This window comes from Manduca sexta, chromosome 20 (assembly GCF_014839805.1).
Source record: "Manduca sexta isolate Smith_Timp_Sample1 chromosome 20, JHU_Msex_v1.0, whole genome shotgun sequence".
Lineage (NCBI taxonomy): Eukaryota > Metazoa > Arthropoda > Insecta > Lepidoptera > Sphingidae > Manduca > Manduca sexta.
In genome coordinates, this window is record NC_051134.1 from 7534660 (window position 1) to 7557839 (window position 23180).

Genomic DNA, 23180 nt, shown 5'->3' on the forward strand with positions numbered 1-23180 from the left:
TTAGTTAAATTTAGATAAGAAACTAAAAACAAGTTTGTTTTGTCAGGAATAATATACCCGCAATTTCAAATAAATGAGATTTTTATTGACTTTAGCAGACCTATATCTACCTGGATGAAAAAAATGCATATTGTAGAAAAACTAATTTCTGTCGTTCCTATTAATCGTACGTGGGTTCAGCGCCATGAAATTGTATGTCCCTTCTGCCTATACAGCTCCAAATTTAACCAGCTTAACCCCGACCACAAGCGCATGTTTTTGGGTTCTCGATAGACCCCGGTGTGTCAAGGTCATTTGTCCGTTGTGCAATTAGCTACGTGTGCAGTTTTAATGATGCCGGTCCTTAGAACTGGGTATAATTTTATTTGCCTTTTTTTCGAAATGTTTATTGAAATTTGGTCCTCAAAACTAGATATTTCTCAGTATTTTTTTACTATTTTTAATTTATAATTCGTACACATCTTATACTACTCGAGCCTCATGCTATCAACAAGACTCATGTAGTGTGAGCTCGTCTACTGTGGATGGTATTTACCATAATATTATAATTAGTTTGGGTTGCAGTACAAGAAAAACTTTCATATCGATCACAATTGCTCTTTATTATACGTAAAATAAACAGTGGAGTGTGGTCGGTGCGGTTCAGACGGCGGCCAACAGCGAGTGCAGTCGCCTGGGGTCGAGCAGCGCATGCGCGGTGGCGGGCCAGCGGTGCGCCGCGAGCGCCAGCAGCGCCGTGAGCGCGCACAGCGCCGCCGCCAGCGGCACGAGCGCCGCGCGCCGCCGCGGCCACAGCGACGCCGCGTGGTGCGGCGCCAGCAGCTCGCGGTCCGCGCACAGCGCGCACCCGCCCGCGCCGCCCGCGCCCGCCGCGCCGCCGCCGCCCGCCGCGCCCGCGCGCTCCGCCGCCTGCCACGCCGCCGCCAGCAGGCGCAGCGCCCCCTCGGCCGCGCGCCAGTGCCGCAGGTGGCAGAACGCGTACGCGACCGCCTCGCTGTCGCCGCGCCGCAGCACGTGCTCCGGCGGCAGCGTCAGCGCGCGCAGCTCCAGCAGGTACTCCGGCACGTGCGGGTTGAACTCGATGGCGCGACGGATCGTCTACGCGAGACACATTCACCACAACGTTACATGGGCCATGAGCATTGAGCACGGTTATCGGAATTGAGCTTGGGCGTCGCCAAGGGAGAGCAAGAAATGACGGCTGCGCCACAGCCTAGTTTCAACTAGGGTCAAATTAATCGAAATAGCTATATTAAAAATTCCGTTTGCCCCCCTGCAACAAAATTTCCGTACATCGTCCCCCGCTCTCCCTAAGTAAAAAAACTGGCTACACCCATAGAAATGGGACATATTTTACAAAGTTATTAAATATTTATAAAAGACTAGAGAAATCCAAAAACTAACGTAATCAGCGCTGGAATATTATCATTTTGTCGAGTTATCGATGCGCTTACCTCGAGCGCGGCGAGTTCGGCGGCGGAGCGCGCGGCCGCGGTGCAGGCGGAGCGCGCGCGCAGCAGCGCCGCCGTGTACAGCAGCGTGGCCGAGGGCGGCGCGCCCGCGTCCTCGCACCGCGCCACCACCGCCGCCGCGTCCGCGTACAGGCGCTGCTCCAGCAGCACCTCGATGAGGTTCTCGTGCGGCGCGAGCGCGTGCAGCGCGGGCGGCGCGTCGCGCGTGAGCTCGCGGAACAGGCGCGCCGCGTCGCGCAGGCGGCCCAGGCGGCGCGCGCACATGGCGGCGCGGCGCTTGACGTGCGCGAGCACGGCGGCGTCGCAGCGCGCGGCGGCGGCACACGCGGCGCCGGCGGCGGCGTGCGCGCGCCACGAGGCCTCGGCAGCGCGCCAGGCGCGGCGCAGCACGCGCTCGGCCTCCTGCACGGTGGGCGCGTCCTCCTCGGCGAGCAGCAGCAGCGCGGCGGCGCAGTCGGGGTCGCGGGCGAGCGCGGCGCGGGCGGCGCCGACGCGCGCGGCGGGTTCCCGCTCGCGCCAGGCGCGGTTCATCTCGCGCTCGGCGGGCCCCTGCGAAGTGCGAACCACTGCTCTCACTCACTCGCATGCCACATGCCAATCCACGCTGCGCGGTTCCACTCCAACTGAAGCGAAAATTTATTATCTATTTGAATTGTCCTAAATTATCTGGTACCAGGTTTTTCAAATAAACACACCTCCCATGGAAAACTACGTAGCATATCATTTATAAAACTGGTCGATGCTTCCAACTAAGAATACGTAAGTGAAACCGTTTTTTATCTAGTAACAGCTCTTGATGATTGGAATGCATGCCAAATTCTATGTATTACACTTCAATGATTAAATGATTAAAAAGGCTTTCGGTACATAATAATTCGTTAAATTTCATACAAACACTAAAATGAAAATCACTAATTGCAACATTGTAACGAAAATAAACTATATTGTACAAGAACCAAGATATGCAATATAAACAAATATTTTTTGTAATACATATAAATACAAATTAATCACCGAAATGTATGTACGCGCTTAACTTCCAAACTGCACCAAATTTATCCATCTTTCTTTTATATTTTCATTATTGTCAGGAAAAGGTTTGTTTGAAAAATAAAGTAATAGGCAATAGCAAATCTTTAAATACCTTAGAAAAGTGAGTGTGCGAATGAGACAGAAGACTGAGAGATACTTAAAATATTATTATACTAATACATAATATTTACTTATTATAATCAATACATATTATAAAACAAAGTCCCCTTTTCAGTCAGTCTGTATGGTATCGATTTTCTCACAATCTATAGCACGAATTTTTATGAAATTTGGTATGAAGATAGTTGGGGGACCTTGAGGAAGTTATAAGCTACTTGCTACACCGGGAACATATCTAGCGGCACTTTTATCCCGAAAAACTTCTTCACTCGGACAAAGCCGCGAGCAAAAACTATTTTTTTTTATATATTAAAGAGAATTACTGTTATAATTCAAGACAATATTTAAATTAAAACATCTTGCCTTTTAATTATTTATTAACTAGAGTGAGTTATTACCACAAAATTTATTTTATTTATTAAATTTTGATGAAGGCTTACAGACTAATAAACAAAATAAATATATACTAAACAAATGCTAATCTGGGCAATGGGCATACATGGCATAATACAAAAAAAAAACTAATTGAGCACCAAATGATTAATTTCCAGACTGTATGTAATGAATAATTTCTAACATAACATTGGTACTCTTCAATATATTTCAATAGAACGTTAAAAATATCTGGGTATATAAAATTGAATCTGTTTTCTTTTGTCACACCATAACTGGAGAATGACTTAACTGATTTTATTCACCTTAAAAAAGTTCTTTTATACTTTGGGTCTTACTTAAAGAAAATTGGAAAATTTCAGATATCTTAATTAATATATTAACTTCGCGCATTTGATGAATGCGAACTTAGCAGTCAACTGGTTTTTTTGGATAATAATATCAGCCCTGTATTATATACTTGCCCACTGCTGAGCACGGGCCTCCTCTAATACTGAGAGGGATTAGGCCTTAGTCCACCACGCTGGCCTAGTGCGGATTGGTAGACTTCACACACCTTCGAAATTCTTATAGAGAACTTCTCAGATGTGCCGGTTTCCTCACGATGTTTTCCTTCACCGTTAAAGCGAACGATAAATTCACAAAGAATACACACGTGATTTTTTAGAAAAGTCAGAGGTGTGTGCCCTTGGGATTTGAACCTGCGGACATTCGTCTCGGCAGACCGTTCCATACCCAACTAGGCTATCGTCGCTTTTTTTTGGATACTTATTAAAAAATATTATGTAATTCTGTATGTGGGTACTTATTATATTAGGAATTTGTTAACTGCAAAACACCGAGATGCCAGTATCCTGCATATTATATGTAAGAAATAAGATCCTGCCACTTTTCTGTCTCTTTTGGTGCAGAATTATCAGCCCTAGATCCAACAGTATTTGCTAGATTAATTTAGGATACCATATAGCAAAGGGCATGTTGGATTTGGACATGTTTTGTTTTATTTAAACATTTTCAACTGAATGCTGACCATAGTAATTAAAGTCTTTAATTATTTTTTTATGTATGGGCATGGCAAAATGACCTAGAGCACCTTACAGTAAGTGGCATAGTGTCCATATAAAACACCTGTCATCTGACAGAATATGATTATTCATGCCCAGGTGAGACATTTATGCCAGCCTATTCAGATCCAGTTTTAAACAGGCAGATCCTGTAACATGACACAGTTGCATGGGCCTGTATGGTTAATTTTATTTTATTTATTTTTATTGAATTGCCAGTGTCTAATACATTAAGAACAAGAGAAAGCAAACACTCAAATCAAACTACCCAGTTACAGACAAACACAATTAACATAAAATATTACATCGGACATAATGTACACTAAAGGTTTACAGAGTATTATTTAAGTATGCCGAAAATAAAGGAGATACAAAATCTATAAAAAAAGAAAATCAAATAAAAAATACACACAAGAAAAGCTGATTATTGCTTGAGCTCATTTAAACCAACAGTATCATATAAAGAATTATGTAAGTCAGGATTCATAAAACAGAGATTTGCATAGATTGAATAATTTGCATTATTTAATTTTCATAAATTGCAACTTAATTATTCAGTACTCCTTATAAAAGTTATGTTGATTATTTCATTGCTTTACACATTTTAAAAATCGAAATGATTCAATTGTGCTTTAACACGTGCACATGCAATCACAGATAACAGGCAGTAGGTCTCTAATATGCAAGAAACCATCAGGCTCAGTTCCACTCATTTCTACCGCCAGCATCACTGTGCATGCACTGGTGTATTCTGGTTTGAAAGACATTTTAGCCAGAGCAAATACTAGGCATTAGATGAGTTAACATCTTATGTCTTAAGGTGACAAGCACAGTGAAGTGCCACACAGTACTTTGTAATTTAAGTTCTACATGCTGTTGCTGCTGTTTATATGCATTTGTATCACTTATCAACAGGCAAGCAGCATGCTTATCTTGACATACACTTCAATAAAAAACCAAAAAAGAAAATATATTTAAATAGCTACCACAATATTATGAAAATAAAAGAAGCATATTGGTCTTAATACTAATGCATAATAGTAGTTTATTTAATTAACTAAACAAACTAAATTAAAGGGAAATGGGTTTTGCTGGCACTAATCATAGATGAATTACACATGTAACATAGTTTTCTGTTTATATTCTTATGCTCAACCTATCATTTCTCCTATCCTGGTCTACATAGAAAATGGGAATAGCATCAGTAATAAATGTCAATGAAGAAGTGACATGTACAGGTTGATCAATGTTATTGCTTACCTCCCCTGCACCACCAAACCAAGCCTGGTGGTCCTGCGCCGACAGGTTCATGTCGTAGTAGGTGAGGGGCGCGCGCCGCGCTGCGCTCCACAGCCGCCCATACTCAGCGCCGCGCAGCAGTGCCATCGGATTGCGCCACACCTTACACTCGCCTGCCGCCGCCTCCGCCTCACCGCCACCCAACCATGGACCCAGATGCGCCAGCGACACCTGCTCGATGAATGATGTTCCATATTTGCGGAAGTACCACCACTCGAAGATCAAGATCAACCCCGATATTAGCGAAGACGTGCCCGTCAGCGCTACATAGAATTTAGGCGTCAATGCGCCCAGGAATGCACCGGAATCCCACATCATGCTCTCACACGCCTTCGGAAACGTCACACCACAAATTCACACCTGGCTGCACTATACTTGTTGTTATTTACAATTTACAACAAGCAAAACTGTAAAAGGCAAAAGCCGAATACTATTTAGTTACTGTTAGTAGCTCATACAATTGTCAACCAGACTGTCAACTCCTAAATGTCAAGTATATTTTTTTTATTATTTTACAGCTCTAGATCTAGATAATTTTGATCCATTGTACCCGTTTTCCCTCAAATACTATAGGGTAGGTTCCTGTATTTGATTTAGTTTCTGTAAGTTGATAATAGAAGAAAGTGTGGACAGGACGTTCAGTTTCGGCCTTATTGGTGTCGGCACTAACGAATGGACTTCTAAAGTTGGGAGCGGCAAGATGAAATTTGCTTATAATTGTGGTAATCAAAAATTAATCGAATAAAGTCATTTAAAAAACGGTCAAGTTTGTTAAGCAAATCGACATTCAGATTTTTTGGTTACATACCACGCAGTCAAGACCGAGGGAAACTTGCGAACGGTTTACTTGGGAAAGAAGTGTTGAGTAAGGAGAAAGAACCATCTTAAGATGGGCGGAGAGGAAAGGGCCAGTGAGTGTTCGCGGACCCTTATCAATTATATATTAGTCTATGACCCTTATAGCCCTCAACATAAATTTGGCAACCATGAGGTATACACATTCCACTTCCATTGATTAGGGCTTGCCAATTAAAAGTATTGTTTATATTATGTAAACCAAGGTTTTTTTACAATGCTACACAAAGAGATAATCGAACCGTCATCGAACAATTGTAGTGAATTGAAAGTTATGGCTGTATATCCAATCCACGAACTAACCACGGGCTGCCCAAAATTATAGCTTGACATTTCTTATAAGTCACACTTAGCCTCAAAAATCGGACGATTCTTTTATGTTGTTTTCTAAATTTCAATATTTCGGTTCCAAGTACGATAAAAACCTGCTGAAGATTTGCTGGTAATCTTCTTCTCCACTATCCTTCTTACAATTCCAACATAATTTACTCGTCCTTCACTGTCCCATCTATACTACTATGAAATACGCTTCCCTGAGAAATCATGACATCCCCGATTTCCTTTAAAAAAAGTACGAATGCTTTTCGCTACCAGTATAGCAGAATCATTATTTAAAAGAAAATCCTATAACTCGTAAAATGTTCTAAGCACCCATCATAATTTATAGAAATATCCCATCATAATTTCCGGAAAGAAAAATCCCAGATATCAATATTTATTTTACTATGGGCAATTCTACTTATTTTTGTATATTTGTAACATTGATGACATTTGTAAGTTGACACATGACATAAGCCTTTGGACAATTATTGCTATTGTAAGATTTACGTAACTGCTCAGAGGACATACCTGAAAAAGCGGAGTTTAGTTAATTAGAGGCACAAAATGCTGGGTCGCTTGGGCAAAAGGCATATGGAGATTGCAGCGTCTTTCGCGTCGACGGCGGTAGGATACGGCGGCGCCGCGTTCCTCACGATGCTCTACTTCACCGACTGGAAGGTGTTCGTCGCCAATATTCCTTATTACCGTGGCAAGTTCAAAGAAATCGAAGAAGAAAAGTAAAATGGACCTCATCACATATTTATTCTTTTAAAGTGTGGTTTCGTTTACTTTTGTTTAAGTATGTATTATAAGTCATAGTTGAAGTGAGCACAAATGTATTTTATTTTTGAAACCCCCTATAATAATTTATACTTCTTGCCAAACGCCATTTTTCTAATTGTATATAATTTGATTTTAAATATGAAGTACATATAAAAAAGGCGTAAAATTACATGAAGTTCCTATATTAGTGCACCAATTTATAATAGAGTGGTTGTTAATGTCTTATAACATTTGTTACATTTATTTCTATTACAAATGGTAAAATGATCAATTATAAGGACATAATTAATATTAATTAAACAAGTACACTTTCCTTTTAGTAATAATTTTAACCCTAAAACTACTTTTAGTAAGATTCACAAAAATCTAACCTTACTATTACAGCAAAAAAATGCCTGCACATGATTATTCTCAAGACATTACCAAGCTCCTGATATGAATAATAGTTTGTTTTTTTATTGTGATATAAAAATCATTTATCACCTCTTACACACTTATACCAGACACACTACAATAACACAGAAGTTCCAAGACCATTGTATGAAGTTATGTACCAATGTAGGGGTTTTATGGCAATGCAATAAAAAGCAACTCTTATGACTATCAGTCTCTTACTTGAAGAGTTTTACTGGTGGTAGAAAATATTTTATATCCGCCCAGATAGCAACCAACGTTCACAAAGTGTTACCTGCCATAGTAGCCTGCGTAAGTGTGTTGGGATCCAGAAACACCTGTGTAGGTGTAGATGCAGTTCCAACAGGCCGACATAATTGTGTATACTGCTAAATAAATAAATAAAATTAAAATCAGTTTATAAGCTTATTATCTACTCGCATCTATTATTATAAAAAACAGTAAAATTTTAGAAATAAAAAGGAACAAGGAAATGGCTCAGCTGAGACAGTAGTTCCGAGCAGTGCTGGATTTCAGTCTCTCCTAAACTTTCTTAGGTGTTATGCAGAATATTTATAATGGTAGCCTATGAAGTGACAATTAATCTTTTATTTGGATAAGGTAAGAAAAGTTATATAAATTTACATAAATAATAAGTACTTAAATATCAACAAAAAGAAACGAGAGGTAATCATCTCTCGTCAGTTAACATTATATTGGACCCCACTCCACTTAACATCAAGTGCAGTAGGGCCGCTTTGCCATTCCCATAATGTATAAAAAAAAATCATCTCTTGAATTCGGTTAAAAATCAAAAGAAAATAAAAATAAACCATCTTCAAAAGCCAAGAAATAATTTAACATATGTATATAGTCCTTACTAATTTTGGAATTGGTGACTTAGAAAATTGCTAGCTATTCTAGTTACATACATGAACAAACATATAGAAACAATATGCAAAGTTCAATTTTAATTAGTCACCAACTCTAAAATTAGTAACCAGTATATAAGTACTTGTATGTGAAATTATTTTTAGATTTTTGGTGGTAGTGGTTTGAAGGCGCTTTAATTTTCGTATAAATGTTTGTCCATTTCTTGGTTTAACTCAGTTGTTCACCAGGAAGTTCTTTTTTAAAAATCACATCACAGTTTTTTTTTAATAAATAAGTATATTTCTTTGTTGCGGTAGATACTGATGATAAGTCTCTCATACAGAGTTTGGCCAATTTATATCCCCCGCCCTCTGTAGGTAAGTTTATGCATGTTAAGTATATGTTGTTTTCTAAAATACTTAATAATTTTCCATTTGTTTGTATTATGGAAGTCTAAAGTTAAATAAACGGATGATTAATTAAATAAAGTGAGCGTCCTCTAAAATCCGCCGCCCCTAGGAGGCTGCCGCCCATAGGCCGCGGCCTGTACTTACGGCCTTTTACAAATCCAGGACTGCTCTCATATGTGGAAGTCCACCTGGGTGGGTACCAACGCAGTGTCTATTTCTGTCGCCAAGCAGTAGTGTGTAGTCACCGTTGTGATCCGGTTTAAAGGACGCTGTAGCTAGTGTAACAACTGGACATAATAAGACTAACATCTCATGTCTCAGGATGGCGAGCACAGTGGAATACCGAACAAAATTTTGGAATTCAAGGAATGGATGGTGTTTATTCTATTTATGGTCGTATCACTTACCATCGGGCGAACGGCAGGCTCATTTGAAGTAGTATTACCTACGCGTAATACGTACCTAATAATTTTATTTTAGAAGTAAGACTAAACTACTTATAGTTTTTTTTTTGTAATAAACTGACATATATCGTTAACAGTGCGTTATATTAAATGGGGTAAAAATTTGTATCCTCGGCTGAGATCCTCGGGTTCCCTTTTGACAAATTTCCCCTTTCGACGCTGAGGTATACAATAGGGTATTATCTAAGATGTTTGTAAAACGTCACTGGGTATACTCTTTTTTGAAAAAAGCCTCTAATTAATCTTAAGGTGATAAAAAACCACTAGAAATTTTATAAAAAAAAATCAATCAATAAGTGCCATTAAATACATTTAAATATTACATTTTATTTTTTTCTTGCGTAAATAAACGATACCTAACGCTAGAGGCCACGTTGCTGAAGTCATCTCGACAGTAAACATCAAGTGTGCATAGGCATTAGGCACAGAGTTTAACGGAAGAGGATATTATTACAATTAAAATAAGCTACTATCCTTATCATTAGTGTGTTGTTCCTGAATCTAATAATACTAGTGCAAAAACGTCGAAATAATTGTGGATTCAAGTGCCAACTGATATAACTATGAGGAAAACTTGGTCACAACTTGCGAGAAGAGATCCAAATTTTTTGTTCGAAAAATTGGTATCTATACTATTATATAAAGCTAAAGAGTTTGTTTGTTTGTTTGTTTGGATGCGCTAATCTCAGGAACTACCGGTTCGAAATGAAAAAATATTTTTGTGTTAGATAGCTCTTTGTTCATGGAGTGCTATAGGTTATATATCATCCCGCTATACCCAATAGGAGCGGAGCAGTATTGGCTAATCTCAGGAACTACCGGTTCGAACTGAAAAATTCTTTTTGTGTTGAATAGCTCTTTGTTCGTGGAGTGCTATAGGCTATATATCATCACGCTATGACCAATAGGAGCGGAGCAGTAATGGCAAATCTCAGGAACTATCAGATCGAACTGAATTTTTTTTTTTATGTTGGATAGCACTTTGTTTTTGGAGTGCTATAGGCTATATATCATTAAGCTATGACCAATAGGAGCGAAGCAGTAATGAAACATGTTGCAAAAACGGGAAAAATGTATTAGTTTTGAGAGCTTCCGTTGCGTGCCCTGCGTAAACGGTTAAAGTTATGCAATAATGATGTATGACGGGATTGTTCCTCTTAAAAAGTTGTACAAAAATATATTATAAAACAAAGTCCCCCGCTGCATCCGACTGCCTGATCGTGTTAAACTCAAAAACTTCCCAACGTATTAAGATGAAATTTGGTATGGAGACACTTTGAGACCCTGGGAAGAACATAGGTTCCCGGGTAAATATATAGCGTGACTTTTATAACGGAATACTTTAGCTCGAAAAACTTTATAACGCGGGCGGAGCCGCGGGCAAAAACTAGTATTTCCATAATTTAGAAATAGTGAACGCGTGTTGACACTTCAAGCAGTTTATTGCTTTGATGACGTCATGTCATGGCGGCACTCGTTTCGCATATTTGTAAAACTGATAAAAAAAGTCAAAACTTTGAATTGAATTTAAAAATTTAATTTATAATTTTATGAACTAAAGCTACTAAGTATTTTCCGGTTGCTTTTTGATTAAATTATCTTAATTATGTATTTTTGGATTTTTTCTCACGTACACTAAAATACCCTATTTAACGGTAAATAGGTATTATGTATCTATTGCACTCAGAGGAATTGAGTTGAATTTTATTTAATATTTAAATTTACGTAGGTAGATACACATTTTTATGTGTGTATATTGTGTAATAAACTAAATAGTTTTAAATAAAACATCAAGTCATATACATACAGGCTTTATTGTAAAATTCTGTGAAATTTAAAAAAGTGCAAATAATTATCTAACAGTGTGTCGGTCTCTACAAGTACCTGTATGGCATACAACGTCCGGTAAATAGTTACTTATCATACAAACGACGCAGCACAATTACATAATATGACTCAGGAGCCGGTGGACGGGGCCGGCCACTAGTGTACACACGCGGCGACGGGGAGCACTGAGATGTGAGATGACATGTGCGCGCTCGTCTGCTCGGCCCGATGTTACAAGTGTTGCACCGAGGACAGGCTCAGGCAGAGACATAACTGTACCAGCAACAGCTATTAAATCTAATTATTTAACTAGTAATATCGAACATTCATAAGCTTATTCACTATTAAATATATGTATTAGAAAAAACATTACACTACATACAGAACTAGTCAAGGCTCCATTCTTGTAACATGAGTATTTTAGGACATTAACGCCTCCTTTTACTTTCAATTTATATTTAGGCCTTCTTGTTAAAAGATAAATAAGAGTAGCAGCCGGAGGATAAAACAGCGCAAGTACCTGCGAACCGCGGCGGTCACGTGACGCTCACGTCGATGGAAAATATTCGTAATAAATGCTTGGGAGTTACCCACTGTAACAGCATAATAATGTCACTCACATAAGTAGCCTGAACAAATTCAAAACTTCATATCAACTGTACCTGAGTACACTTTTGAATTCTTAAAAATATAATTTATCTTCACAAAAACGAACTACTTACTTCTCACTAAGAAAAAATATTTCAATTAAGCTTAACGTAAATAGCCTATTTAAAGTTTTTAATTTGTTCATCCCCTCTAGGCTTAACTGTACTAGTTAAATATTGTAGTCGGAGAAAACAGCATTACCACATCAAGATTGAAACCAATGTACTTACTCATAATAAAATTCACAAATCGAGCATATAGAGACCACGGAGTATAGCATAGGTTAAGTATAAGAAATATTATGTACGTGTATTGTTTTTAACGGTGGTCGTGACGCGGCGTGCGTCACGACCACCGCGCTGCGCCTGCGCGAGCGCTCACCATAATTATAATTAGCTGTTCTACGCTCGCGCAAACAGGCAACTCAGCACGGCGCAGCCGCCGAGTGGCGAGCAGGTCAGCGGTCACCGAGTATTCAGTAATGGAGACTCAGGAACAAATTTATTGCGATTTTAATACTAAGTTAACATCTGCTGGATTGCAGGCCGTCGAAAGCTCTGATGCAAAATGAGTCGATGAGAACATTGTCAGCCAATGAGGTCAGGCAATTGATGCGTATACTCATTTAAGTATATTGCTTTTACTAGGTACGTATTATGTGCTTCTAACAATATTCTAGTTGCATGTGATTCCTATAGTTATATGCTATATAAACAGTAGGTATACGTTAGTACCAGCTATTACAAGAACACCAGGTCGAGATAGTTTTGGACTAACGTCCGGAATATATGTAGGATTTGTCAGAAAAGTCAAGTTGTTTGCCGCTAAACTATTATTCGTGAGAGGCGCCAAATAACTACAAAATACTGTACCTATATTTTGTAAGTAAAGTGTACGGACAACAGCAACGCAGCGGATCCACCGAGCCTGGCCAGGAACCCGCGCGATTTTTGTGTGCTCCTCGTTCAATCGCGAGGGATTACGTGCATTACTAATGGGTCCTGCCTTCCTAAGCAAATACCTACTACATTTTAATATTCTCTCTGAACGCATAAAATAAATCTACTGCAAGATATCGGCCGTAAAATATTCTCCACCGCAGTGGGCGCCGCCGGCAGGTTGCTGGCGCGGGACGTGGTGGCGGGCGAGGCGGCGCGCGTTAGTATCGCAGCTCGCGGTCGCCGCTGGCGCCGTCCTCGTCGTCGTCGGGCGCGCCGCCCGCACCCCCCCGCCCCCCGCACCACCCGCACCCTCACCGCCTGCACTCTCATCGTGCTCGCGCTCGCGCCCCAGGCTGGGCTTCTCGCCTACACCACAATAATACCGACGTATTAAATATTAATAAGTACTTACGTAATAATTATGAGTTACATATTATTATTATGTACATAGCACATTCGGTCTATTTTGTTGTTACACAATGTAATATCTAGTACCAGTTGCCACAGTCACAGTCGCCAATTATAACAGTACCTAGGTACAACACCTACCTACTTATTATCACTATGATTAAGAACACAATAAGTACTTAAGTATCTCTATCTATATGTTTGGCGTGACGTTGTTTGAGAGATGCTGAGACATTTCCGGTAGGTGTTATTCGGAGCTCACCCGGGCAGGCGGGCGAGCCCTTGGCGCGCGAGCCGGGCACCTCCACGCCGTGCGGGTCCACGCACCAGCACACGCCCAGCGCCGCGTGGCACTGCCGCGGCCGGTAGAACCCGCGCGCGTCGCACGCCGGCACGTACGCACCTGCCGAACGTCAACGATCCCCGAGGTGCACAATGTTCACAACAACGGGACACGAGGGGCTCAGTGATGCTCGTGCACCCTTCTCCTGCCGCTGTTATTATTTAACCACGAAACTTTGATTCCGTAGCACAGTGTACCCACGGTAGGCAATAAATTAGTCGAGAAGTCTATAGGATTAGACTGACCGGGGTGCGGGTCGGGGTGCGCCCGCGCTAGCGCGGTGCAGGGCCGCGCGGCGCGACGCAGACACGCGCACCACGCGGCGCGCGACACTCCGGCGCCGCCGCCACACGACGACAGGAACGGCCGCAAGCACCGCTCGCGCTCGTCGTGACCTGCCGATAGCACCAGGACTCATGGTGAGCACATGCCGTGAGTACGATGCCTGCCCGCGCGTTAGCTTAGGAGGATAGTATAATATAATAGGTAAGTACTCATTGTAAGATACACGGTTGAAGCAACCTACATTGCATAGCGCTGTGTTAATGCTTTACACCACAACAATTAATTTAATTAATTTTACCAATCAGTCAACATTCGATTGTCAACCAGTTCGAGTGTTCTAATTACCATTAAAATTTTACCATTTAGACCTAAGATGTTTTTATTGTATTATATTTGTAAAACGTCATTGATTTAGACTAGTACAGTGTACATAAAAAATATTTTACCCGAGATTTAGTCTTTTATATTTACGAACCAAACGTATATCCTCGTACGGTCACAAAACCCCGAACACTCTTATTGCCAAATACCTACTACGTAAACTAAATTATTAGCATAAAAATATACGGTTTTTAAAACGAGCTTTGCTAACAAATCTATACTATTATATAAAGCTGAAGAGTTTGTTTGTTTGTTTGTTTGTTTGTTTGAACGCGCTAATCTCAGGAACTAACAGTCCAAACTGAAAAATTCTTTTTGCGTTGAATAGCCCTTTGTTCGTGGAGTGCTATAGGCTATATATCATCACGCTATACCCAATAGGAGCGGAGCAGTAATGGCTAATCTCAGGAACTACCGGTCCAAACTGAAAAAATATTTTTGCGTTGGATAGCCCTTTGTTCGTGGAGTGCTATAGGCTATATATCATTACGCTATACCCAATAGGAGCGGAGCAGTAATGGCTAATCTCAGGTACTACCGGTCCAAACTGAAAAATTCTTTTGCGTCAGATAGCCCTTTGTTCGTCGATTGCTATAGGCTATATATCATCACGCTATACCCAATAGGAGTGGAGCAGTTATGGCTAATCTCAGGAACTACCGATTCGAACTGAAAAATTATTTTTGTGTTGAATAGCCCTTTGTTTGTGGAGTGCTTTTAAGTTATATATCATCACGCTATGACCAATAGGAGCGGAGCAGAAATGAAACATGTTGCAAATACGGGGACAATTTATTAGTTTTGAGAGCTTCCGTTGCGTGCGCTGCGTAAACGGTTAAAGTTATGCAACAATGATGTATGACGGGATTGTTCCTCTTAAAATGTTCTAAAAAAATATATTATAAAACAAAGTCCCCCGCTGCATCCGTCGGCCTGAACGTCTTAAACTCAGAAACTACCCAACGTATTAAGATGAAATTTGGTATGGAGACAGTTTGTAACCTTGGGAAGAACATAGGCTCCCGGGAAACTACTATTTTTATAATGGAAAACTAGCCTGAAAAACTTTATAACGCGGGCGGAGCCGCGAGCAAAAGCTAGTTATTAATATAATGCTGCGCGACTGATGCGCGCCACACTTACGGAGCGAGTAGAGGTTGGTCGCGGAGAGCGACCCGTCGCCGTCCGTGTCCAGGTGGACGAACATCCAACGCACTTCCGGCTTGCAATCTTCAGGAAACCCTGTAATCAGATAACAGAGATCATTATATTTAAGTAGGTATTCATTTAGGTATGGTGAGACACTTAGGAAGTGAATATCTAGAGTTTGGGAGTAGGTAACGAACCGTCTTCTGGGGGAGCCATCTCTCCAGCTTCGTCCATCAAAACGGAAAACCAGTCGAGTAGTCTGTTCGCCATCTTATCCAATGCGCAACCCTCGGGACCTGAGAAGGCGATCAGTAAGTTAAATAATTAAGTAACTACTTAATTAATAATACAATCTTATAAACATCGCAACGCAGCAGCAGTGCGAGGCAAAACTACCTTGCGAAAATCTTCTCCGCGCTGATCTCTCCGGCAGCACTTCATTATGGGACGATTCAGATTTTCTACGTCGCCATTCCTGCAATTAGGAGTGTTAACTTGCGTACAAAATTTGAGACAGTACTAGTTTGGCGTCGTGATGAAGCGGTGCACGTACGTCGTCATAGTGATAGTCGAGTCGTGGCGAGGGTGGCCGTACGCGTGCGCGGTGCGGGCGGCGGGGCGCGGGCGGCGGCGGCGCGGCGGCGGGCGGCGGCGCGGCGCACGGACAGAAGCCGCGGCACGCGAGCGTCACGGGGCGGCGCGCGCGGTGCACGCAGTTGTGCAGGTCGAGGCGGCACAGCGACGAGTAGGTGCGGTTGTCGGAGCCGCACAGGAACTGGCCGCGGCTGCGCGCCCCGCACCCCACGCAGCGGTCGGGGCGCGGCTCGGCGGGCAGCTCGGCGGGCGGCTCGGCGGGAGGCTCGCGCGCGCCGCTGTCGTAGAACACGTCCTCTTCGTCGTCGTCGCGCGCGGGCGCCTCCCACGCCGACGTCGACGCCGTCACTATCACATCGCTGAACAATACGTTTCAAATTTGTTCATTACGTACATTTTACAGGTACCTAAGTGAGTAGATTATTCTCACCTGTTATCCAGTTAATTTTTTATAGGGTCGGCGTACGACTATGAATCTTAGATGCTTAATACATCATGCCCAGAAATTTCATTTAGACTATATCTATAGCTTAGGTTCCTATAACGTACCTACATTTGAGTCGACGCGATGTATAAATGGGATTCGAATATCTCAATTTCATAATGTTTATAAAATACTAGCTTTTGGTGACGGCTTCACCCGCATGAAACACTTTTCCAAAATAAAAGTCTCAGGAAGGGGCCGTTCAAGTACTACTTACGTAACGCAATTTTAGAAGATTTTTAGCCCTCCACCCCCCATGTAACGCGCCGTAACGTTTTCGTGTACACCCCCCCCCCCCCTCCAAAAGTTACGTAACTCTAAAGAGACATTTTTTTTTCTAATATTCCCAATTAAGTATGTCATGCAAAGTACCGGAAAGTCGCTAAAATACCTTTGTTATTGTTTTAAAATAAAAAAACAATGTGACATAGCGCGTTGTTCGAACCCCCCCTTCCGCTCCTGTAACACATCGTAACGTTCTATGAGACCCCCCCCCCCTCCTCCCAAATTACGTTACGTAATACTTAAACGGCCCCAAAGTAGCCCAAGTCCATCGCAGGGTCTCAAACTATCTCCATACATCTAAAGCCACTGCATAATTTTTAAGTTTCTCGCGTTGAGATATGCACATTGCACTTAGATGCGGCAGCGAACTTTGTTTTAAAATAAGTATATTTTTTACATATTATTAAGACAAACAATTCCTTCATGCATGATTGTTGCGTAACTTTAACCGTTTACGCAGTGTACGCAACGGAAGCTCTCGAAAGGAATATATTTTCCCTGTTCTTGAGCCATTTTTCGTTGACGCTCTGCACCTATTGGTCAAACCGTGATGTTATGTAGCATAGGCTTCCTTGATATATGGGCTATCCCACACAAAAATATTTTTTGTTTAATTTGAACGAGTAGTTCCTGAGATTAGCGCGTTCATACAAACAAACAAGCTCTTCAGCTTTATATTAGTGTAGGTTATATTACCCTTTCCGAAGAATATCCTTCTTACTGGCGCAGAGAGCTGTGAAGGCGTCACGAAGCACGCACACCTCGCGCTTCTTACACACGAGCGAACGGCACAGCGAGTCTGCAACACAACGCACCGCCTGATCAACACATCGCACGGCCGCGCCGCGCTTCACAAACACATACAAACTACTGCTCACTACAGCAACGCTAATATATTATACTTATGTATGTATATTGAGGCGTTATGAGTTTATATAATCGGAAGGGAATCAAAACCTAAAGGGAATTATTTCCAGTAGAATGTTTTATAGCACATAATATAAAGGAAAAATTCGCAAAACCTTAATTTTTCTGTTTCATCACATATTTTTGCACCAGATTTCTAAATAGTGCCTAAATAACTTTGATAAAAAAATTTGCCATCATTCATCAGCAGATTTTTGCAAGGCTGCTGCAAGGCTAGTGTAGGTATTTCAGTTATATTATAAAATAAATTATATGTGTTAATATAAAATAAAGGATTACTGAAACGATAAAGAGACCTTTGTCTTTAATTTATGCTCCTCCAGCTTTCCATATTGTAATGTTATAGATTTCATTTTGCAATAAAAATACCATAACTATGACTCGATTGTCGTGATGGGTGAACTTTTACTTATATACCTATAGGTTTGTACGGAACCTTCGGTGTGCGAGTCCGACTCGCACTTGGCCGGTTTTTTTTAAGAGGTATGAATTTCGCCGTGTCAGCTAGTAGGAATATAGATAATTATGTGATTTACGAGTACCAAAATTGCTCAATTTCGGTAACGCCCCTGCTTACACATCGCTGCTTGTACGCGACTTCTTGGCCAAAAAAAAACACACTAATGATACCGCAGTCACCGTATTCCCCAGGTCTGGCCCCCTGTGACTTTTTCTTGTTCCCGAAACTGAAGGGGCCCATGAAAAGACGACGCTACGCCACGATTGACGAGATAAAGACGGCATCGCAGAAGGAGCTGAATAAGATACAAAAAAAAAGATTTTTTGAAGTGCTTCGAAGATTGGAAAAAACGTTGGCATAAATGTATAATATCCCAGGGGGTTTACTTTGAAGGGGAGAAAATAGATATTCATGAATAAATAAATAATTTTTGAAAATGCACAAAATCCGCGATACTTTTTGAACACACTACGTACGTATAACGCTTGTAATCGGATGTAAGACCTTTTGGGATCGGATCAGGAATATTTTATAAATGAAACTGCAACGGCCACGGTAAAGAGCGTAATGTCTTTTGAAAATTGAATTATTAATTGATACCTATGTGATTAATAAACCACTACTAAAATTCCAATAGATTGAAAAAAAATATATTGCTATTACAATTCGTAAGAAACAATGTCTGTTTGCAAATTATAATTTTATATTAGATCTAATTATGCTACACTAAACAGAGATACTGCCACAGCGCTCGTTATGAGTTGAATCACTGTTGCCATAACAATCTATACAGATTTAGAGTAGGCCAAAATCTGTAAAGGCATACGTTATATTATAATGCTCAGTCCTAAACGTTAAGGAGATGCGCACTCACTGTGTGGTTCATACACGTAGCGCCGCGGCGCTCGCACCGCGCCCGCGCCGCCGCCTGCGCCGCCCGCCTCCTGCAACACCACACCAAACTCGTCACTCTCAATCTCACTGGTGACTGCTCACACCACTACACGGTCACAGCCATAGACGAAGTATTTCTTTTTGAGATCTGCCGTGGTTACCCTGCTAACGGTGTACAAGCGATCCCCCGGCTGAGCAACCACGGCAGTCCCTGTGAGGATGTGGTGGGCCCTACCGTTATCGCCGGGGGTGCCAACGGACGGTACGCTGGAAACCACGTCTTTTCGGTCACAGGGCCCGGGAGGAACAAGGTAGGGGACAGAGAGAAGGAAGAGAAAAGGAAGGAGAAGGAGTTTTCTTAGGATGGTTGGAAGGGAAAGGGAGGAGAAGTAGACGGAGTATTAGATCTGGAATTTCGAAGACGCAGCAAAGAATAAAACATCAAATAAGATTTTAATACCTAACTCTTTTAGGTTCAGTGTAGTTTTATGGTGATCGCACATTCTAAACATTGTTTTTGACGTTAAACTTCCAACATACACGAATGAACTCCTCAAATTCAATTTTACTTTTTACTTGGACGACATGCGGCTAAATCGGTCAATAAATTATCGAGTTCTGACTCCTCTGAGCCTCTGAGGTAACAAACATTAAAAAATGCATACACAAAATATTTGCGTTACCACTAGGGATTGGCGAATCGATAATCATAATATTATATTGATGATTAAATGATCATCAGAATTTAAAATAAAAAAAACGCTTTTGTAATAACTCTGTCGCAATAATGTTATTACGATAATGTGACAAAAATCGAACATGATCACGGTATTACTTATAGTACTTAATAGGAAAACATTAAGTATTATATTTTTTACAACTTAATATCACATAGCCAGTAGATACAAATTTGTTTTTTTAATTTAAACCGTTTTGCGGCACGTCAGACGTTCTTTAAACCGGAGGTCAATTTATGCTGTACTTTGAAAGGTTGTGACTTGTGACATAAAGAAAAATAAACCGATACACATCCCCCGAACAGGCTACGTGCGAAGCATGTAGTCCGGCTTCCTTTTGTATCTATCTGTTTCCTTACCCTATAAGTATGTAAACTCAAATATTTTTCAGTTACTTATTAGATTTTGGATATACTAAGTAATTAATGCTTTTAATGAGATAGGCTAACGAACATTTGAGCAAACAGAAAATAACAAAGTTTATTGATTTATTTACGTGCTCTTGCCTATGCCTTGCATTTACCAGATTTTTTCCGAATATATTTAATGTATAGATACGGTAAATCGACGACTTTATGACTACTCTAGATATACATTCAAATTATAATTTATGACTACTCTAGATATACATTCAAATTATAATTTATGACTACTCTAGATATACATTCAAATTATAATTTATGACTACTCTAGATATACATTCAAATTATAATTTATGACTACTCTAGATATACATTCAAATTATAATTTATCCCATTTTCGGGGCGCAATAGCCTAATTTTATACAAGTCAAGGAATTTTTCAGTCGTAGTAAGAGATTTATGGGGCTTAGGGATAAAATCAAACTTACACGAAGACTAGGCGGTAATAAGGTACTTTCTCCGCGAAACCAGAAAAAATAAAGGTTGGATCGGTGTACACTAGGAATCATTGTACAAATATGAATCTCTTCTCCGCAGATTTTGAGGTTTGAATTTTTTGTTTAGTTATAGTATAAAAAAAAGGATTTTGGCGAAACTTGAGAGTGATGAATTTGTAATCAGAGGGCATAATCCTACTAATTGCAACTGTTGACCTCAAAATCCAGTTACAAGATGTTCTATTATTCATAGAAAAGATCGTTCTGTGACGATATAAAACGTAGATCCAGGTTAAAAGATCGTATAGAATAAAGCCTAAATTTACTTATGTTGACACCAATTTTACCCAATTAAATACACAAAAAGGTAAGTATTTGTTAAATAATGTTTCCTAACATATATTTTTTTAAATGTTTTAAAGGATTTTCCTGTAAAATCTAGTATAAAATCAAAATTGTGAGTGGAGACACTGGTCAGACTCAGAACCCGTTGATCGTAACGTAATTCATAACCTATCAGTTTACTCAGTCATTGAAAAAGCGATCGAAAGGCTTCAGTCAGAATATACTTACCTACTGACTACGACGGCGTCAGACTATTAGGCAGTAGGCAATAATAGCCTTACCTGGATACTGTGTCTAGTGCGTATTGCAAGTAAGTGTTTTCGCATATTTTATGCATGCCCACGATATTACATCCGAATTAAATAACAACTATTAATGTAATGCTGCGTACAGGCAAAATGTTATAGCTAAATAAACAAATGATTAAGGAACCCAGGCCCATTACGTTTCTCAACATTACTCAGGTAGTTAAGTATATTGTGTTTTCAAAGACTAAATACCCTAGCTACGTAGAACTTAAACCATGTTCAAATTTTATAAATATCACAACAGACTTACTTAGGTGTGTACTCGGGCCGATATAGGCCATGGCTAATGTCAATTCAAGTGTTCTGTACTGACTGGTGATGACAATGGCATGAGATTTAAGTGCCAATTTTAAAGACTGATAAGGTATATTCGCGTATCATATTCGGGCGGCAAAACAGGCGCGTTCTATCTACAGCGACGCACGTGAACCTCTATCGATTTATCGTGTGTAAGTGGAACATTAAGCTGAGAGAGCGAGCGCGGTGTCGCGTGTCGTGCGCGGTCTCACCACATCCTCGTCGAACTCGAAGTCCTGGTCGGTGCGGCGAGCCGCGGCCCCGGCCAGCGCCACCAGCGCCGCCGTCACCACCGCCCACGCCACCCAGCGCATGGCGCCGCTCGAGTCGCCGCGCTAACCGAATGCACCGAGTGTCGCCTCGCAGCCTGCACGCGCACAGGGACAGAAGGGTCGTCGCCGTCGTCTACCGCACAGCCTCGCGCGTCGCGCACTGCCGCGGTGCGGCGGCGGCGAGGCGGCGTGCGGCGGGCGCGGGCCGCGAGCTGGCCGGCGCGGCGCCCTCCCGGCGAGCCTTCCGCCCCGCGCCCGTCGCCTCTCGCGCCCGCACCCGCAAACTCGTATTGCAAAGCAAAGTCGCTTTCGTTTTTCGACCCACGTCATGTTATCCAGCGCGTTCCCGGCGCTAAAGCCTGCTAGAATCTATTTCTACAAGGATGCCCTGAGCCGGTATCAACTACTTATAACTACGTTACCTAAGTTTTTTACTTAATTGAAAGTGTCCACATACTTAATAACTAGGTACTTACCACGCATTAATACAAGGTACTTAAATAGTTACAAAATATCTATGTAATGATAATATACTTAACGTACTTACTTACCTACTTATGATAACAGGGTTTCTTCTAATTGTCACCGTCTCGACTTGATGGATATGTGTGGCGCTTTAGATATTAAACTTACTGAAGAACTGAAGCTGGAGCTTGAAGTTGACTCACAATAAATCACTGGCATTAAGTAAGTACTTACTTACTTACCTACCTATAAGTAAATGACTTATTACTTATAAGTAAGTACTTACTTACTTACCTACCTATAAGTAAATGACTTATTACTTATAAGTAAGTACTTACTTAATTAAAAATATGAATCATAATCATCTAAGTAGGTAAGTAAATAAGTACTTACTTACATATCAGTAAGTAAGTACTTATATTGACCAGTGTTTTTGTATCGGTACTTAAGTACTTAGGTACACATTTGTTCACTTGGCTTAGCTGGCAAATTAAAAGGCACCAACACCAAAAAAAAATATGTGCACATACATACTTACTTAAACATAAAAACACGAATTGAAAAGAAGCATACCTATTGCTTGTGTGTGTAAAGTTTAATTATTTTTTGGGTTGTAAGTACTTAGGTAAGGGGTTTTTGAAGTCGATTCTGTTTTGTTAACTAACTTAGTTCTAAAATAAAACATCTAATTAAACCCAATACAAGATGACTAATTCTCATCCTGATGCATTTTGAGGAATTCCCTGCTGCATCTTCGAAGTTCAAGGTCAAACGTCAATGTTTAAATATAAT

The 23180-nt window shown here is 40.8% G+C and overlaps 3 protein-coding genes across 4 annotated transcripts; 1 reads left to right on the forward strand and 2 right to left on the reverse strand.

Moving 5' to 3' along the window:
- Positions 1 to 583: 583 nt before the first annotated feature.
- Positions 584 to 5959, reverse strand: LOC115455422 (protein ST7 homolog). The gene is made up of 3 exons (XM_037440729.1): positions 5342 to 5959; positions 1455 to 2021; positions 584 to 1098 (listed from the first exon to the last, which is right to left on the reverse strand). Exons 1-3 carry the CDS (start codon positions 5696 to 5698, stop codon positions 643 to 645), a joined length of 1380 nt encoding a protein of 459 aa, XP_037296626.1. The 5' UTR covers positions 5699 to 5959; the 3' UTR covers positions 584 to 642.
- A 1064-nt stretch (positions 5960 to 7023) lies between these two features.
- LOC115451518 (cytochrome b-c1 complex subunit 10) lies at positions 7024 to 7387 on the forward strand. The gene has a single exon (XM_030179864.2). It carries the CDS (start codon positions 7121 to 7123, stop codon positions 7295 to 7297), a length of 177 nt encoding a protein of 58 aa, XP_030035724.2. The 5' UTR covers positions 7024 to 7120; the 3' UTR covers positions 7298 to 7387.
- A 3887-nt stretch (positions 7388 to 11274) lies between these two features.
- LOC115451517 (proteoglycan Cow) lies at positions 11275 to 22128 on the reverse strand. Of its 2 annotated transcripts, XM_030179861.2 has the most exons (10): positions 21864 to 22128; positions 19086 to 19155; positions 17521 to 17623; positions 16015 to 16414; positions 15858 to 15936; positions 15659 to 15757; positions 15456 to 15554; positions 13892 to 14041; positions 13566 to 13706; positions 11275 to 13261 (listed from the first exon to the last, which is right to left on the reverse strand). In XM_030179861.2, exons 1-10 carry the CDS (start codon positions 21963 to 21965, stop codon positions 13017 to 13019), a joined length of 1488 nt encoding a protein of 495 aa, XP_030035721.2. In that variant the 5' UTR covers positions 21966 to 22128; the 3' UTR covers positions 11275 to 13016. The 2 variants fall into 2 exon arrangements, with proteins under 2 accessions (XP_030035721.2, XP_030035723.2); XM_030179863.2 differs by lacking the exon at positions 13566 to 13706.
- Positions 22129 to 23180: the final 1052 nt, after the last annotated feature.

What these genes read in the sequence shown, in the direction of transcription:
- LOC115455422 (XM_037440729.1), bottom strand. Translation starts at nt 5,698, where the DNA reads ATGATGTGGGATTCCGGTGCATTCCTGGGCGCATTGACGCCTAAATTC. An exon ending in GGTTTGGTGGTGCAGGGGAG is followed by an intron (nt 2,022 to 5,341) that starts GTAAGCAATAAC and finishes CGCACTTCGCAG; the next exon opens with GGGCCCGCCGAGCGCGAGAT. An exon ending in CCGAACTCGCCGCGCTCGAG is followed by an intron (nt 1,099 to 1,454) that starts GTAAGCGCATCG and finishes TGTCTCGCGTAG; the next exon opens with ACGATCCGTCGCGCCATCGA.
- LOC115451518 (XM_030179864.2), top strand. Translation starts at nt 7,121, where the DNA reads ATGCTGGGTCGCTTGGGCAAAAGGCATATGGAGATTGCAGCGTCTTTC.
- LOC115451517 (XM_030179861.2), bottom strand. Translation starts at nt 21,965, where the DNA reads ATGCGCTGGGTGGCGTGGGCGGTGGTGACGGCGGCGCTGGTGGCGCTG. An exon ending in GACCAACCTCTACTCGCTCC is followed by an intron (nt 14,042 to 15,455) that starts GTAAGTGTGGCG and finishes TGCTATCGGCAG; the next exon opens with GTCACGACGAGCGCGAGCGG. An exon ending in GGGCTCGCCCGCCTGCCCGG is followed by an intron (nt 13,262 to 13,565) that starts GTGAGCTCCGAA and finishes ATTGTGGTGTAG; the next exon opens with GCGAGAAGCCCAGCCTGGGG.